Source organism: Apus apus, chromosome 2 (assembly GCF_020740795.1).
Source record: "Apus apus isolate bApuApu2 chromosome 2, bApuApu2.pri.cur, whole genome shotgun sequence".
In the NCBI taxonomy this organism is placed as follows: domain Eukaryota; kingdom Metazoa; phylum Chordata; class Aves; order Apodiformes; family Apodidae; genus Apus; species Apus apus.
The window spans coordinates 69,375,076-69,392,863 of NC_067283.1; the positions used below are offsets into that span (position 1 = coordinate 69,375,076).

Genomic DNA, 17,788 nt, shown 5'->3' on the forward strand with positions numbered 1-17,788 from the left:
GGTTAGAAGTGTCACTCACATTTGATGCAACTATTACACACTGAACTACTTCAGCATTATTTGTCATTCTAATGCCCTATTAGTTATTATCTTTCCTATTACTGTAACAAAATTATCCTTTTAATTCTGGACTTTTATAGCATTTTTATTTCAGGCATTTCAAAGCACTTTACCAACATACCTCCACTATCAACATCTTTCCAGAGCAATGTGGTATATATCAACATTGCATGTCATTGATTCAGAAGTCATCCCATGATTGCAGAACTGTTCAGCTGCTTGAAATGATACATAATTAGCAGGCAACACGGTGCCCCATGAAATCCACTGGTGTTGCTCATGGCCACAAGAAATCAGAAAATTAAAACTGAAGCCAACAAGGAAAACAAAATTCAGCATTTCTTTCAGTTCAATGTCTGCAGCATGAGAGATCATAAACCAGCAAAGTTTTAGGAGCAGTACTAAAAAACACTTTGCCCTTACCCAAGCCAGTATTATAACAGAAAACCCACTACTGGTTTTGGGCTTTCCCCTCCCCCCCCATTACTACTATTCTTACAGTCTTACTTTTAACAATACAAAATATTCTGCAATTCAGTTCAGAAAGAGATAGGGTAACTTACAAAAAGCAACCAAGAGTTTTGTCCCATTTTTTTCTTCCCTCTGAACTCTTAGGTAGAATTTTCTAAAAAATACAAATAATTTTGGAGCATAGCTGAATCTGAAACACAGAAGTTTCTCCTCCTGATTAAAAATGTTCTTTTCTATAGGGCAAACAAATAAATACTTGGGGTGTTTTTATAAAGCAGAGTTATTCAAGGCCTCCTTTTGATACCATGGAAATCTTACTATAGGCAATGGATAAATTATAGTTTGTTATATTTGTGACTGAAGTCCCAAAATTCTTCTGATTTATGGTCCTTAAAGTTCCTGTGCTACACTGGATAGGACCTCAATGTGTACAATACTGTCCATCAAGAACTAAGAGTAGGGAAGAAGAGAGAAAAAAACACCACAGCAGGAGGGAAAATTTAGCATGTTTTCACAAACTGAAAAACATTAATTAAAAGAGATGGTAATACCACAACAATCAGTCATCATTCTGACCCCCAAAGAAAAATAATGAACACTAACAGCAGTGTACCAGGAAAGCACATGCTCTCTGAAAGTGTTGAGTGCCACGTCAAAGCTGAAATAGTGTACCATAAGGAACAATTCAGCAAAGTATGACAAAACATCCAATAGGTACTGGAGAATATAACAGCTGTTTCCTTTGATACCAGTCCACAGTCTCTGTGGGTATTTCCTTGAAAATACAGCATTTTTTTTTTTTAGCAGGCACATATTTAAAATATTAATAACTATTCCAGATACTGTCACTATTATATCATTCTACAAGTGCTTATTTATCCCAAGAGATGCAGAAAGGCAAGGCACAGGCTACCTTCCTCCTTCAGACCAAATACTAAAAGCAAAGACTTCTGTAAAAATGAACACCCACCAAACTCCCTTAACGATGATTATATGTAACACTGCAATTAAGAAAAACATATCTCTATGTTCATCTCCATAAAATTTAACAATAAAAGAGCACAGAGTCTTAAACTGGAGAAATCTGGGGATTAAATTAAAAAAAATCATCTGTCCTTGTCTTGATTGGTCGTGGCTTGGTGTCTAGATTGAATTCAGATGTGGATTCCCTGTAGGGAATGAGGAGGCAGTTAGAGAAGTGATCATTATAGCTTCCCTGTACCAAGGCTCTCATGTCACGGGACACAACTGAGGTCATTTGGGCTGCTTCTGTCCTTCAAATTCTGCTCAGACTCAGCAAGAAGCAGAAGGCTCACAGAATCTCATGTACCCCAGTCACAGCAGAGGCAATGCACACTTACTGCAGAATGATGGGAGATCACAATCCATTGCTTCCAAGAAAATTCAATAATAAAATACATAAGAAAATAATTATTCCAGTCCACAGTGCCAACACAAATGCACAAAGATGAGAAGTTTCTGCAAAAAATTTGTTCTTCCCTCCTTGAGTGTAATAAAGGTTAAGCCAGGAAAGGGAGACAAGAAGAAAGTCTTATTTCCTTTGGTAAGTTTACTTTGCATTTGATAGTATACTGGATGTGCTTATTCTAAATGTATGAGGTTTCCATAGTTAGCTAAAAAACAAAACAGAAAAAACAATCACAAAAACTGTCAGGGAGATTCAGCAACAGAATTAGCACATAAGGCTATTTCAAAATAACTGATAATCACTTTAGAAATACTAAATTAATAGTGCTCCTGTAAACAAAATTTACTTAACATGTTTTGCTTTCTTCCCCATTGCTCTTATCTTCTAGAGTTGAACACTGCAGCATCAAAACTTCATTTCTCACAACAACAAAGTGGCCTGTTGTAAAATTAGGTGGAATAACTGCCACACTCATCTATAGAATGATTTAACATAACTTTGCTCAACTCTCAAATCAAGATTTACCTCTGTACACGACACACCCATATATTTTAAGCTGTCTGAAGGCCACGATGAAAACAAAGGGCAGGGTTGCCACTGATTTCAGGGAAGATAATAAATCTGCAGACACAAAGCAAGTGTTCTGCTTTAACCACTTACTAAGCACCCCAGCCACCAACAGCTGTGAAGACCAGAGACTACCAGCACCTCAGACAATCTCCACTTCTGACATGGCAATCAGTGTCAACAATACGGCTTGGGCTACAAAGAGAATTTGGTCCCACAGGCCACTAAAGAACATGCTTGCTTTACATTTTTCTGTTTGGGTTTCCTGAATGCCAAAAGCTAGCCCAAAAAACATCGTTTTGTAACTTAAAGGGAAGGCCTCAAGAGTACGATGCTCACAGTGTTTCAATTGCTTACTTACATTTTTCTACCAAAAAAAGTAACATTTCCTCAAACTTTTCTAGCTTTGGTTTTAATAAAGAGAAAATTTGAGAAATTTGCTATATACAGAAAATCTCAGTTTCCAGAAGCTTAAGAGGGCTGCTAAAACATTACATACTTGTAAGGATGACTTGAGACAAATTCATGTTTGTCTATACTGTTTTCCTCCAGAAGCACAGAACTATTTTAATTCTGTGCAATGAACTATAAATTGCATCAGATGTACAAGTGACACAAATAATAACACTCAGAGTGCATATACAGTAAAACATGAGCTCCATTAGTAGCAGCAATTTCACTAGAGACAATATAGAAAGTATATTAACATCTACTATACACAGAACATCCTATGGAGTAAGTAGGAAACCTGTAGTAACTATATCATATTATTAATAATATTTAACAATCAGTATTAAATGCAGCTGGGGATCATACCTGTAAGTTACAAAGTCAAGTTTATTCTGCAGCAGCAAAACTTGTAGCACAACTACTTATGTGCTGTTTCTAGCAACAAAAGGATTAGGATACTTCTGGTAGACACAAAGTACTTGCCTAGAAAAGGAGCCCCAGGCTCACAGCAGAGAAGAAGACCAAGATTTAGCAAACAAATAGACAGAATCTCCTTTTTAAAGGGTTCAGGTCACCCATTATTCTGTGGGCTGTACAGTACATAAGCACTGTGTACACTGATTCCTGCTTGAGTACTGCCCAGTGTCAACACTTCTGGGCCTGTATGCTAAATTCACCCGAAGTACAACGTTGTTGTTCTGAAAAATCTGCACAAACGGGGAGTCTTAGAGAAGGACACTGATAAAACTCATATGGTCATTTATCAGGGCTATGGAAAAAGAAGTAAATCGATATTTCCCATCAGTAACAAAAAACATAGACACCGGAAGCTGCTGCTAACCTCCTTCAGAGCCTCACCACCTAACTTCAGCAGCACCTGAGTTAGAACCAGACAGGCCAAGTTAGCTGAAACAACAACATTCAACTTGAAATGTAATACCGAGAGAGGACCCGCTCACCGGCTGCTGCAGCACAGCAGGCCGCGGCACCCGAGCCGGGACCACAAACTTGCAGAGCGATCTGGCTGCAACCACCCAACACCCACCACCTGTTGCTCTCGTCCTGGCCCTACCAGCAGCCCCCTCCCCACGGAGCCCACGGGCGAAGCAGCGGCGGGCACGCACCCACCACAGCGCTGCCCTCCCCGGCCGCTTCGTTTGAACGCTGCGCTGCCTGTAGCCCCATCGCCGGGGCCTTCCAGCAGCCGCACCCACCCAGCCCCGCGGGAAAGCCCCGCTCCCGCCGCCGGGCCCAGGCCGGCCCTCCGCCGCTGCCGCCGGGCTCCGCGCCGCCGCCGCCGCCACTCACCGCCGCGCCCGGGGCTGCCGCAGCTGCCCGCGGCCCCGCCTGCTGCCGCCGCCGCCGAGGCGTGCGGAGAGGCCGGCAGGAGGCGGCCCGGCTAGGCCGGCGCGGCCCCGGGAGCTGCGGGCGGGGAAAAGGGGGCCTCGTGGCGGCAGGACCCGCCCGGTGCGCCGGGCAAGATGGCAGCGTCCAGCCGGGCCCAGGTGCTGCGGCTGTACCGGGCCCTGCTGCGGGAGAGCCAGCGCTTCGGCGGCTACAACTACAGGTGCGGGGACGGGGCTCCGGGGCGGGTAGCGGGGCCGTACCCGCCGCTCGCCGCGGGGGAGCGGGAATGCCGGCGTTGCCTGGGGCTGGGCAGGGGCCGCTGGAGGGGCTCGGGTTTGGCGGCCGCAGGCCAGCCGTCCTCCGCGGGGACCTGCCCGGGCCTGGGCACAGCGACGCGGGGCGCAGGGGAGGATCAGCCCCTCGGCCGCTGCGCCTGGTCCTGGGCTGCCTCAGAAGCACCGGGTGGTGCGACCTGCCTGTGGGGAGGAGGACGGGGAAGGACAGAGATCGGCCTCGTCTGGAGGAGCTCGTGTCTGGTCTGGGTGCTGCCCTTCTATTTTTTTTTGAGGGGGGGGGGAAGCTGGAGCCGGGTTGCAGCGCTGGTCGTGCGGGATGAGGCCGGCTTCCCTGCTGGTCTCGGGCACCATGTGTTGTGGCCCGGGGGCTTCTGGCAGCGAGGGAGCGGGGCTGGCTTGTCCCGCCCCACGGGATGCCAGGCTGCGTGGCCGGCTGCCCTCCCTGGCTGCTGGGGAAAGACGTGCACCGGTTTTTGGCGAAGGGTGCCTGCGGGCTACAGCCCGAGGCCGGGTCTCCTTTAGGTATCCACTGCGTTCACGGGGGGTTCTCCCCACCAGCACTTGCCAAATTTTATTACCTACTGGTAGTTTATTCGCTTTACCACCCGGTTGGACTGTGGGAGGGACATGAGAGCTACCTTTGCTGTGAATCATCTCCAGCCTGGCAAGAGTTGGAAACCAAAAGCTTTTGAACTTGCATAACCGTGGCAAGCTCTGCACTCTTCCAGGCTTAAGTGTTCCACAGACCTCATGTGAGAGCCCTGAGGAAAAGGGCTGTGGGGCTCAAACTGAGCTAGAAGTATTAAGCCTTCATTGCTAACTCCATGAAGCAGTGTGTGTGTGCATCATGGTCCCCTCCTCCTTCTTTAGTTCCCCTGCTGTCCTGAGTATCCCAACTTGCTGTTATTCTGGCTAACAGAGGATTATACGTAACGGGGCATGGCTTGCAGTCTATGAGTTGTGCAGTTCCTGAACAGCTGAATGTATGGGCCTGAACAGCTCCTGTACGGGCCATGGGTTTGTGCTGTGGGATGATCAGTGAGGAAGCTGAGTCCACAGCACTGAGAAGAGGCAAGCCAACACCATCTCACAGTGGTTGCACCAGTTGTCGGTGGCACCAGCTTCACAGACCACATGTGACACCCCGCCCCATGGTGATGGAGCACAGGGGACGTGCGAAATTGTTCTCATATAAACAATACCCAGAACCTAGCCCACCTGCCCAGCGTGCCCTTATACCTAGGTACTCCAAAAATGAAGTATATACCTGAGGGGGGCTTGGCTGTATGGAAAATTTTGAATGCAGCTCACAGGCAAGGCTAACTATCACACAAAAGGAGCATCAATGAGTTTTCTGCTCAACACAATATAAAGCTTTCCATTCTGTTTCTTTTAGTGTTTTTATACTAGCAATTTTTACAGATAGAAATAATTAGAAATGTGTTTAACTTGGATATTGATGATTTTATGACACCATATCAGGGTGCAAAATTTCCCATTCCTTCAAGGAAGTATCTCAGGTTTTGATGGGCATGTCGTTAGATACTATAAAATCAGCAGCTGTGTAAAATCCTGTGGTGTATACCCCTTTGTGAGCGCTAAAAGCAATAGCCGTTTCTAGCAAGGAATGATCAGCCGCTATTATATGTAGAGATCTGCTGGGACCACAACAACAATTCTGCCTCTGCCGTTTATGCCACACCCATAACTATAATGCCCCCCTCTGCAAACTTCTGTGCCAAGATAAGCTGTCCTGCTGTGTCCTCAGGGCTGCTGTAATGTGATATGGTAATATCCTGGAGTAAACCTAATGACTTCCTAAAGATCTATCTTGTAGCAAAGCAGAAAGTATTACTCTTACTGATTCATTATTTCAGTTAGACAATTTAAGAATACTTTATTATTGCAAACAGTGCATATTTGTAAGTGTATGTCTGAGGTATCATCACCTGGTTATTTTCTCCTTATTTGCTTGCTGTGCGTTTTCTCTTAAATGTGTACATATAGACTGTGATGGAAAATTAAATAGTTTTGTGCCTGTCCTAGTAAATATATTCTATATGTCACATTCTATGTGTCAGATTTGGTATTACAAAATTTTTCTCTACCATTCAAAAGGACTTTTAGTGTTGCAACTGTAAAGAGTAACATTCATGTCTTAAAGTAACTGAGGTTGCCACTGACAGCCTGCAGAATAACAACACACAGGGTCATCTCCAGAGTCCTGCAGCCCAGATGTGTAGGCCATGTTAGCAGCAGGGAGAGGGAATTTAGTAGACTGTAAGTAATTTAATGTCTGCCCTTCTGCCCTGTTACCCATGCAGTCAGTCTGAGGAGGGAAAAGTGATTGTACTGAAGGAAAATGAATATGCAAAGAGGGAAGATGTTAGGTTTTGTGGCAAAAAGGTGTTTTTTAATAAGCATACTGCTTTCTTCTGCTTGGTTGACAAAAACAGATTTACTGTTTATAACCTGTTGGATTACAGTTGCAACTAAATTGATTTAAGGTATAATTTCTAAATAGAATTTCATTTGTAATTTAAGTAATAGCTTTATGTTTTGTCCCTTTTTTGGTACAGAAAACAAAAGAATTTATAAACTTGTCAAAGCTGTTAAAATATATCTGGTTGCAAATGAAGATAATATGAACTTTGAAGTTTCTTATTTGTTTAACATGACTGAAGCTCATTGGTCAAAATGAATTGGAATCAAGTGGAAGGGGATTTTCTCTAGAAGGGTAGCACAGGACTGGAGCATGTTGCCCTGAGAGATTTGGTATCTCCATTTTTGAAGGTTTTCATGACAGAATTAAACAAACAGAGGTGCAGTTGATTGGGCCTTGTTGCATGTAGGCCTACTTCAACTGGGAGGTTGGCTAGAATAAGGTCCAGAGATGCTAGCTAACCAACATTAGTACGTTTTTAAGGTCCCCAGCCTTCTTTGGCCTGTACGGATACTAACACTGGCTAACGAGCAATGTCTGAAGCTTTAAGCCACTCTGTTGGAATTTTTCTGCACATAATTTCTTTGATTTTTAGGGTATTCCTTGATTTATGTTTATTTCAGTTATCCATTAAGTTCTCAGTTAACTGGTAGATGTTCCATTTTTGTTTACAGATGTATTTTTTCTTGTCTGTATAAATCACATTTTAATGGAATTTGATTTTTATGTTAGAAAGTGCAATATTATTTGATTAATGAATAAAAATAACCAGAATGTAGAAGAATCAGGGAAGATAATTCATCAAAACAGGTTTTGCATTGGAAACAAGCTAACTGAATGAATGCAGTTTCATCTGAAACTTGTAGTTCAAGATTTTAAACTAATAAATCTGATTTTTTGCAAATATCTGCTCATCTAAGATAAATGCTGAGGAAAGTAAGTTACACTGTTTTTTCAGTGCCTGTTGCTTTTCCTACTTTGAATGATGCAGTTGTTGATCTGATTTTGGGGAGTCATAAACTATAGAGCAGCCTAGGTTGGAAGGGATCTCCAAGGTCATCTGGTCCAACCTTTCATGGGAAGAGCAGCCTAAGTGAGATAATCTAGTACCCTCTTCAGTTGTGTCTTGAAAACCTCTGGTGATCAGGACTCTTACCATGTCACTGGGAAGTTGTTCAAATGATTGATTGTTCTCTCTAAAATTTTTTTCTTATGTCCAGATGAAACCTCTCCCAGTGCAACTTGTACCCATTGCCCCTTGTCCTCTCCATGTGTCTCCTTGTGAGGAGAGAGCATCCTTCCTTTTTGTAGCTGCGCTTTAAGTAGTGGAAAGCTGTGATGAGATTCACCCTGGGCCTCCTCTTCTCTGGATAGAAGAGACCTAACTCCTTTAGTCTTTCTTTGTAGGGGAAGTTCCCCAGCCCTTTGATCACCTTTGTGATGCTCCTTTGGACTACTCCAGTCTGTCCTTATCTTTCTTCAGCTGTGGGGACCAGAACTGGTCACAGCCCTCCAGGTGCAGCCTGACAAGTGCTGAGTAGGATGGGATGATCATGTCTCTGTCTCTTCTAGTAATGCCCCTGCAGATGCAGCCCAGGATGTGATTTGCCTTTGTTACTGCAGTCCTGCACTGGTGACTCGTTCACTTTGTTGTCTGTGAGGACCCCCAGGTCTGTTTGGGCATGACTGGTCCCCAGCCACACTGGTCCTAGCCTGTGCTGGGCTCTTTGTTTATGTCCTCCCAAGTGCAGGATTTTGTACTTTAATCTTCATACAGCTTTTGATTTAAGTTTCTCGCTGGAGGATTTTGCCAACATGTAGAAGATATTAATTTTTTAAATCTTGAGGTACTTATGATAAATCTGGCTTTTTTTGCTTTGAGTGAAAGTATATGAAGTAAAAATTTGGGGATTCTACTATACAGGGCAGAGCATGTTCTCAAGATGTGTTTAGTCTTTTGGCATCAAAGCTGTCCTTCTCAAGAAAATTTTGGTCCTGCATTTTTGCACTAACTTAATATCTGAATTTAATGTAAAAGTTTGGTAGAGACAATGTTATAACATGAGAACTAATGTTTCTACAGTTTGAGGTCTTCTGCATGCATGAGTAAAGAGCAATGGTAATCACTAAAACAAAATGCTTGCTTCTTTTATTTGTGGGAAAGAATTGCTCTTCCCATAAGACCAGATGGATCTGAGAAAAAAAGTCTCTTGTTCATAGTCAGTGTCAATTAATTTGGTATGGATCACCAGGTGTTCCATGTGTGTAGAAGTGGTAACTCTTACTAATATACATTAAAAAAATAAGCTGATCTGTGTTTAAGAAAATATTTCAGCTGGTGATCATTGTTGTGTATGCAAGATTTAGTCTGCTTTTTGCAAACAGGAAAATGGAAAAAACAACAGTGTAAGATGCCAGCTGCTGTTATGTAAGGATTGATCATGTCTCCAGATTAAACACAAAAATGAAGAGCAATCCTTGAACATTTGGACAAAGGCTCCAGTGTAGAAATGCACTATTTCTCATTGGTTCTGTTGCTGTTTCACTAATGTTGGTCTTTCCCATTTCGATACTTCTTGCTAACTACTGCCCAAATTAAAGTTTTGCTCATATAATTATTGTGCTGATCAACTTTTTAGGCTAAGGTGAGGAACTGGGATGTAGCAATGCATTGGCATACACTTTGATATTTTAATTTTTCTGCATGCTTAATGACAACATTCTTAGATAATACATCCTGGCAAAAGATGTAAAACTGATATAGAGTGCTCTCTGAACGTAAATTTAATGTGACATTAAGAAAGTTAAATGTGTTCGTCCTCTTATTTTCCAGATGGAATTCCAGTTCCTTATTTTTTAAGAAGCAGCACAAAAAATAACTTCATGTCTGTATTGAATCCTACCTCGGCATTCTGCTTTCTTTGTTTTTATCAATCTTCCAGGTGTTTGTTTTTCTTTCAAGCTCATTTTATTGCAGTCTGTAGTGTTGGAGTTGTTTGAGACTTTTTATAGTTTGAAACTGACTGCAAGCTTTTTTTCTTCTTTGGCAACTGGGCACAGATGCTGCATCTAGACCCTTATTACCTTGTGTTGCTTCGAATGAAATGGACTTTTGCTGGAGCATGAATGCACAATCAGTATATTGCAGTTATTACTTGTTTCTGTTCTTACATATAGGACCTGGAAGCTTTCTACATGTTGCAACTTAATTAAACATATAGGACTTTTGTGGGTCTTTTTGCAGCGAACCTAATGTAGAAACTTGTACAAGTGGTTATGTGAATGAAAATCATTGTTCTTAGATGAAATTTCATTTTGTCCATTTCATAGCTTCACTTCTCATGCTGCTTTGCTTGTCAGCCTAGCTTATAGTCCATTTCTTTGGGAAAGAGGGCTGATAAGAGCTAACAAAGTAGGTCAGCTTGGCAAGCTGCAAGGGCTTTTTGCTTATGGGCTGCTGGCTGAAGGGTTTATCCTCTTGGATTTCAGCAAAGGCTTCTCCTGGCTATGCCAAATGAGACCATGCATAGGAAGGGAGATGCTCAGAAGATGCCTTCTACTGCTATAATAGAAGAAAAGAAGATGTCCAGAAGTACATTGTTACTGTCATAGAATAGAAGTTCAGGCTCTCTGCTTCTGCATGGCACCTGTCTCAATGGTTCCTCAAACCTGGGAAGGAGCAGGCTGAAGGAATAGTAAGGTACACGCTTCAGAGCGTTCATGAGAGTGGCTGGATTTTTGCACAAGTATAGGTTGAGTTGGCCTGTACTTGCATGATAGCCTGCTCTTCAAGGAAAACTAAGTGTTTAAGATTGTGCTAATAACTCTTTCAACAGCATCATTCACCACAACATACATTATTCCTCCCAACATACATTATTTAATCACTTTAACTGAAAAATCTTACTTTGCTTTTAGTCCCTGGTATATAGAATCTGGTCACTCATTCTTTTTGCATTTTTATTGATCAGGTCATTTAACAACCACTTAAAATTTTACATGTGACAGTTATCCAATCTGAATAAACCTTTTTCTTGCTGCTTCTCCTAATGAAGTTTGTGACTGACAAGATCTGCCAGCAGATAGTCAACCTTTGGTATCATGTTTCTGTGTCTTAGGGAGGAAGAAGAGACTAAATAGTGATTTAAAAAAAAAATAAATCCAAAACAATACTGAGAAAACAAGTACATGCCATGTTATAGGAAGTCTTGTGTTCTGGCCAAAGTGGTAGTTTGTAGCAGAGATAAGAAATGTAGGGGAAACAAAAAAGTTGTCAGTGCTGTCCAGCAGAGCTGCCTTGACTTACTTGTAGGAGTAAAGTGACTGAACTGCAGCTTGGCAGTATCCTTTTTTTTCCTTGGCTGCACAAAGCAAATGAGTAATATATTTTTCCATCTCTCTATGTAATTGGCTGTGTTCGGGACTTTTGAAGTTAATTTCCTACATGATGAGTATGTGACTATCTCTGTAATCTACTAAAAAAATATCAGAAAGTCAGGGCTGCAAGCAACTGTCGTATTCCTGCATGTCTGCTGATCAGCTTTGTAGAGTGTTCACACAGATTAGTTGTTTGCCTTATTGATAACTCCTTGGGTAGCTAAATTTTTGGCATTATTTCAGTAACAACATACCATGCAAGTATTTTGCTGTTACGTTATTTTGGGTTCTTTTACGTATGTTGCCTTATTCTATCAAAAGTCATGTATGGTTGAGTAGAAATGTTTGTATTTTATAAGCTCTGGATGGTTCTCAATCTGCTGATTAGGATGTGACCTGTGAAAATGACTGAGATGATTACACTCTGAATTGCAGTAAAACATGGAAATGTGTGTGCTTTTGGGAAAGTGTAGAAGCAAAATCACAAATATGATTTTAGATTCTCAGACTTAAGTGTCTGACAGTACTGAAGTATTTCCACTTGACTTGAGTATTCTATATATAAAAGTATTTTTGAAAGACAACTAAAGCATTCTGTTTTGAAAATGTCAAAACATAACTATTAGTTACCATCAGAACATATTTATCAGAAATAAATTTTAAACCAAATTAAAACAATTTTGCCAAATGCTTTTATTTTTTGATAGTGGCATTTCCCAACTAAAAATCATTCCATCAAAGTTCTGTTGCTTGGGTTCATTAGGAGTTACTTTCTTGGATTTAAAGGCACAACAGTGATAGTAATTTTCCAAATACATTCTTTTTACCCTTGTAAAGTTATGCTCTTCCTAAACAATAAAGGGTATCTATACATCAGTTCTGATGTCATTTTCTTGACTTTTTTTAAGCAGAGAGTTTTGAGTAATAATAACTTGGAGGGAGAGTTTGGAGAACATACATGGCATACAGAGTTCTGGAAAAATTTTATAGTTGGAAGAATGAATATGAGCCAGCTGTGTGCCCAGGTGGTCAAGAAAGCCAATGGCATCCTGGCTTGTATGAGAAATAGTGTGACCAGCAGAAGCAGAGAGGTGATTGTCCCCCTGTACTCAGCACTGGTGAGGCCACACCTGGAGTGTTGTGTCCAGTTTGGGCACCTCAAGAGAGATCTCGAGGTGCTGGAGTGAGTACAGAGGAGGGCAAAGAAGCTGGAGAAGGGCCTAGAGAATAAATCTTACGAAGAATGCTTGAAGGAGCTGGGAATATTTAGTCTGTGGAAGAGGAAGCTGAGGGGAGACCTCATCAGTCTCTACAACTACCTGAAAGGACATTGTAGAGAGGTTAGTGCTGGTCTCTTCTCACAGGTAATTAGTGACAGAACAAGAGGGAATGGCTTCAAGCTGCAACAGGGGAGGTTTAGACTGGACAGTAGAAAAAATCTTTTCACAGAAAGAGTGGTCAGACACTGGAATAGGCTGCCCAGGGAGGTGGTTGAGTCCCCATCCCTGGATGTGTTTAAGGGTCGTTTGGATGTGGTGTTGGTGGATATGGTTTAGGGGAGAACTTTGCAGAGTAGGGATGATGGTTGGACTCGGTGATCCCAAGGGTCTTTTCCAACCTGAATAGTTCTAGGATTCTATGATTATTTTAGTAAAGGCACCCAAACAGAGTAGATGTGATGTGGTTGTTATCCAAAACATTATTTGCCTTCTTTGTATAGCACAGTAGGACAGGGACATTTTTCTTTTTATGTAAGATTTAATTATCAGTAGAATTTGAGCACTAATGAGAGTAATAGAAGAATTGCTGCCTCTGGCAGTGATTCATACCAGTAGACATATGCATATGATATCTGGTAAATGAAAAACACTTTCTAATGTAGTAATAGGTTTTAAAATATTGAAATGCTGTGCTAGCTCACCTCCTTCTTTCCTTACTCTTGGATATGGCTTTAATATTTGAGTTCCTTACTGTATCTTTCTGTATGTTGCCCATGATGAAAAGATACTGACTAATAACCTAAAGACTTACTGAGGGCGCACTAGACACAGGCTATTATTTTAAGTATTCTTTGGAAGATCAGCATTCTGAATTTTAAAAAATCAAGTTATTTTTCAAAAAAAACCCAAACCAGTTGATCAGGAGATGTTTAGAACCACTGCTGCAGCAATGGGTAACAAGGATGCTGTCTGAAGTGCATCTTTGATAAAGCTCTTGCCATGATTTTTTGGGGCTTGCTGACTAAAAGTACAGGCCTAGATTGTGTGTGATTGTCTGCTTTTACAAGAAAAATGAGCGTGAAAAGATGACTTACATTGTTTTGTTGCATGTGTGAATACTTGGGCCAGTTGTTCCATGACCATTTTGCACAGAACTTGGTCCAGAGGATGTTCTCATTGAGGAGTATTTTTTGCGATTCTTATTCATACTGTAGTTCCTTCTCATGAATGAAGATGCCACAAATAATAATTCAGACAGTATTCTGACTAGGATTGCATTACGGAAAATTGCCTTTTTCCTTTATATTTTTTTTCTAGTTTTTATTCTGTTTTATTCCTTTTCACCTGATCTCTAGATAACATTTTTCTCAGGACGCAACACACAACTGAACATTTGATGATAGCAAAGGAATTCTGTTGTGTTCAGATGCTGTCTTTCTTAACAGAATGTGTATGAAATAAAATCTTTACATTATTCTTCAGGAAAATGTAAGGATCTGGTTCTGTGAATGTCTGAATGTCAGGCTTTCTGGTGTGCAGAGACTCATCATACTTTCTTCAGCATCATGTTTGTTACAAAGTCTTGGGAGAAGCTGCTGCTTAGATACATTTTTCTAACACTTTAAGTAGCAATTGGTAAAATCACACTTAAGTCTTCTGAAGAAAAGAAGCTATGCATAAAGTAAATACACTGTGTGTGTATGCATGTATGAATGTATTGGTATTGAGAGGTCTGAAATTCACTTCTGCTCCACTCCAGTAATCCTTTTTCTAAAATCATTGTTTAAAGCAAGCTGTGAAGCCATTCTGGAAGCTGGAGGAAGTACAAAGGTGTATTAATCTCAATACAACTGCATCTCCATTGAATTGTAGTGCTGCTTTTTTTCTTGAACTCGATAGCATTTAGATCAAAAGATGTTTAATTTAAATTTAGAAAATGCTAATTTATAAGTTAACATAATTAACTGGATTTTTTTAATACGCTTTGCAAAAACTACTATTTAAATAAATGCAGTTCCATTAACATTTTAAATCAAATCAGCATGAGATTTAAAATGTCTTGTGGGATTCTGAGTATGACAGCAGTCAGATTCTCCACAAACTTCATTGCCAGGTCTTGTCAGTTCTTCTGAGTCTGCTTTTCTGGAATATCCTTGTCTGTAACCATTAAAGACCTGTTTCTAAATCATTAGCTTATATAAAAGTGCAGTTGTGTTATTTTAGCTGCCAGAGACAGTATGTGTTTAAAATAATATTAAAATCTTTCCTTGAAAGTGTAATCAACTATAATATATTGGCAATAATCCATTATGATATTGAAGCTTATATAATTGAAGTTAGTTCTGTGACTCTATGTGTCTATGAGAATATTGTGTCCTGTGAGGTCAATCTTTACAGAGTTCTCTTCATCTTTCTTTTGCACAGCATGTGATGTCTGCTAATCAGTATTTGCTTGCAAGATACATGGTATTTTTGTTTGATAGTATTTATTTATTGACATTGCTTTTTTCTCAAACATACAGATTATCACAATGCTCAGTTGTGGTCACAGGCAGATGTAAACATCTGTTCATTGTTTGCATAAGCAGGAGAACTCTGGACACAGGTTTCCTCAGAGCCTTGGTGTTGAAGAAAATCAGTTAATATTGTGGATTGCCACCTTTGATGGTTACATGTTCACTGAGTGTTAAACCCTTTTCTGCAGATTAGGTTAGAAGAGCAGTGAAAGAGTTAATTATACTGGGGTGGAGGGGTGGTTTCAGAAGCCATAATTTATTTGCATTATCACAGTTAAGAATAGGGAATCTGACAGGAGAAGGAACTAGGTATAAACCATCACATTTTATCAGGTTTTGGATTGAATTATTTGTGAAACAATAGTTAATTCATTCATCAAAATGCACCTGCCTTTGTAATCAATGTTTTTATTTAAATAAATAACATCAGACTGTTTCCTTCTCAGGAAAATGTTTTAAAGTCAATACAGTTCAAATGAGGTGCTTAAGACATAGTACAAGCTGCGGTATGTCCTAGAAGTTTATAGCGTGAATTATGTTGTGGATTTCAAATCGAAGGATATTATGTTGCCTTGAAACTAACCTGCTTCTAAGTTAGAGAAAACATCTTTGGCTCATCTGAAATATCATAACATTTTTCTAGTCCAATAAATTAGCAAATAATTAGTTTTAATTAAATTAGTTTTAAATGGAGGGACATTTATTAAGTAATTTTATCACTGTCCAAATAAACTAGTTGTCTCATAATGTATTTTTCCTGACTTGACTGATTTACTATATGGAAATAAATGTTGAAGTGTTGTCCTGTAAACAAAACAATAATAAGATACGTATTTTGTGTAGACTTCTAAATAGCTTTCCTGATTTCCAGAGCTATTGAGCACATTTTTAAAATTTTCTTAATTTCTTATTTTCAGTTTATAATTTGTACCAAAAATTGCTGCCTATTATTTGCAGATTTTGAATGTGAAGATGAATATTTGTCAAACTGGTGGTCACACATTCACAGTCATCTCCAAAAGCAGTGGGAACATAGAATGAGCATGGTTGTATCAGCTACAGCGATGCAGTGTTGGGCAAATAAGTTTACTATACTTACATAGAACTCCTCATTCTGTGAACTAGTAGCAGTACTTACAAAGCTATATGGATTCTGAGGCTTGATTGTGGGGTTTTGTTTCTGAACAATATGTTGGGATCCTTGAAGGAGAGTTTCTCTACTAGTGCAAGTTATTGTTGCCATTAGCTAAGGACCTGGTGCTTCTGCAGCTTTTGTGGGTAATTTGTTCCTTTTTCTTCTAACTTAGGGAATGAAGGTCATGTGTGTCAAAGGGAAGGTAATCCACCCTGGTCATAAAATGTTATGCTGGAAACGTTGTTATGATAAATAGACCACTCTTCATACCTCTTTTCCTCTCCTTATATCTCATGCCAGTGCTTGTCTGAGTTACTGAGTTTTAAGTCAGATGTTAATTCCACATTTAGAGTAACTTTTATTGGAGAGGAACTTCTTGTAGCCATGTCCTTATGGAAGGGAAAGAATTTGGTGTTTGCTGTAAGGTTTTTTTTCCTACTTGCAGATAAAGGATAAAAAGTGGTACCATCACTCATGTGAGTGACTACTTTCCTGTGGTTTTTTAGTTAGCTATTAAGTACTATCTGGGCTTTTTTGTAACACATTTTTTGCTTGAAATGCAGAACCTTTTGTGATACATAAATGCACTAGTCTGAGCTTAGTCTTGTTCAAGAGATTATATATATAGATATCTATTCAAGAAATAGAATAAAGTAATATTTTTTTTTCCCTTCATATTTTAAGGCTGTGAGTGTTAAGAAGTTGACTGGAAAACTTTTTAAATTACTGAACTTTCCCTTAGCTTTATCTTCACCTTTAAATCTTAACATCTGAACTTCACGTACTTAGCCTTGACTAGATTGCAGAACAGTACTTTGTCAATGTTTCTCTTCTTGGAGGAAGAAAACTGATCTCTCTGTCATCTTGAATATTTCTGATCTCCCTGTCTGTTACAGTGGGTAGATTATACTGCTTCACTGCACAGATGATCTGTTGGCAGGTTTATTGAGTTACTTCTGTTCACTGGACTGGCATAGCTTAAGTTTCTATTTTAATTTTCTGTCTAATATGAAATTATATATGGTCTGGTCAGATTGAAGTATTGCATTGTATGCAGTTGGGAGAATAAGAGTGTGTGCACCCCAGTTTTAGAGGTGGAGACCATATGCAGCCCAAAAGAAACATTTTGGCTGGTAGATGCTCTTCGCTTCATAATTGGCAGGTAGTTCATTCATTGTACATTGTTTTATAGAGTAACTGCAGGAAAAAATAATAGGAAAACAGATGCAACCTTTTTATTTATTTTATGTGAAGTAGCTCCACACATCAAGTGTATTGCTTCACTTAGGACTTAGTATTGCTTTGCTTAATGTTACTTCTGCTCTCCAAAAAGATACATAAGATATACAGGTACTGAGAAGCTGAGTTTATTTTACTGAAGCTAGCAGAGGTATGTCTTAGCTGATCATCATTATGCTACAAAGATCATAAAGTTGTGGCCATGTTTTTCCGTAACTAGCCTGCAAATACTGAAACA

The 17,788-nt window shown here is 40.0% G+C and overlaps 2 protein-coding genes across 9 annotated transcripts in view; one reads left to right on the forward strand and one right to left on the reverse strand.

Moving 5' to 3' along the window:
• FARS2 (phenylalanyl-tRNA synthetase 2, mitochondrial) overlaps positions 1–4,143 on the reverse strand; it is a 243,785-nt gene extending 239,642 nt beyond the window's left edge. For 3 of the 4 annotated variants that reach the window (XR_007888605.1, XR_007888604.1, XM_051610552.1), the window contains exon 1: positions 182–196. The gene's annotated coding sequence lies outside the window, so the exon portion shown is untranslated. Of the gene's footprint in view, positions 1–181; positions 368–623; positions 686–1,892; positions 2,166–4,105 lie in introns of those variants that run through there. The other variant, XM_051610551.1, reaches the window with a different exon arrangement.
• Positions 4,144–4,280: 137 nt separating this feature from the next.
• The window catches only part of LYRM4 (LYR motif containing 4), a 93,244-nt gene continuing 79,736 nt past the window's right edge, over positions 4,281–17,788 (forward strand). For 3 of the 5 annotated variants that reach the window (XR_007888606.1, XR_007888608.1, XR_007888607.1), the window contains exon 1: positions 4,283–4,544. Coding sequence is in view for 2 of the 5 variants with exons in the window: in XM_051610554.1 (XP_051466514.1) it covers positions 4,459–4,544 (86 nt within the window). In the remaining 3 variants the exon portion in view is untranslated. Of the gene's footprint in view, positions 4,545–17,788 lie in introns of all 5 variants that reach the window. The other 2 variants (XM_051610554.1, XM_051610553.1) reach the window with 2 other exon arrangements.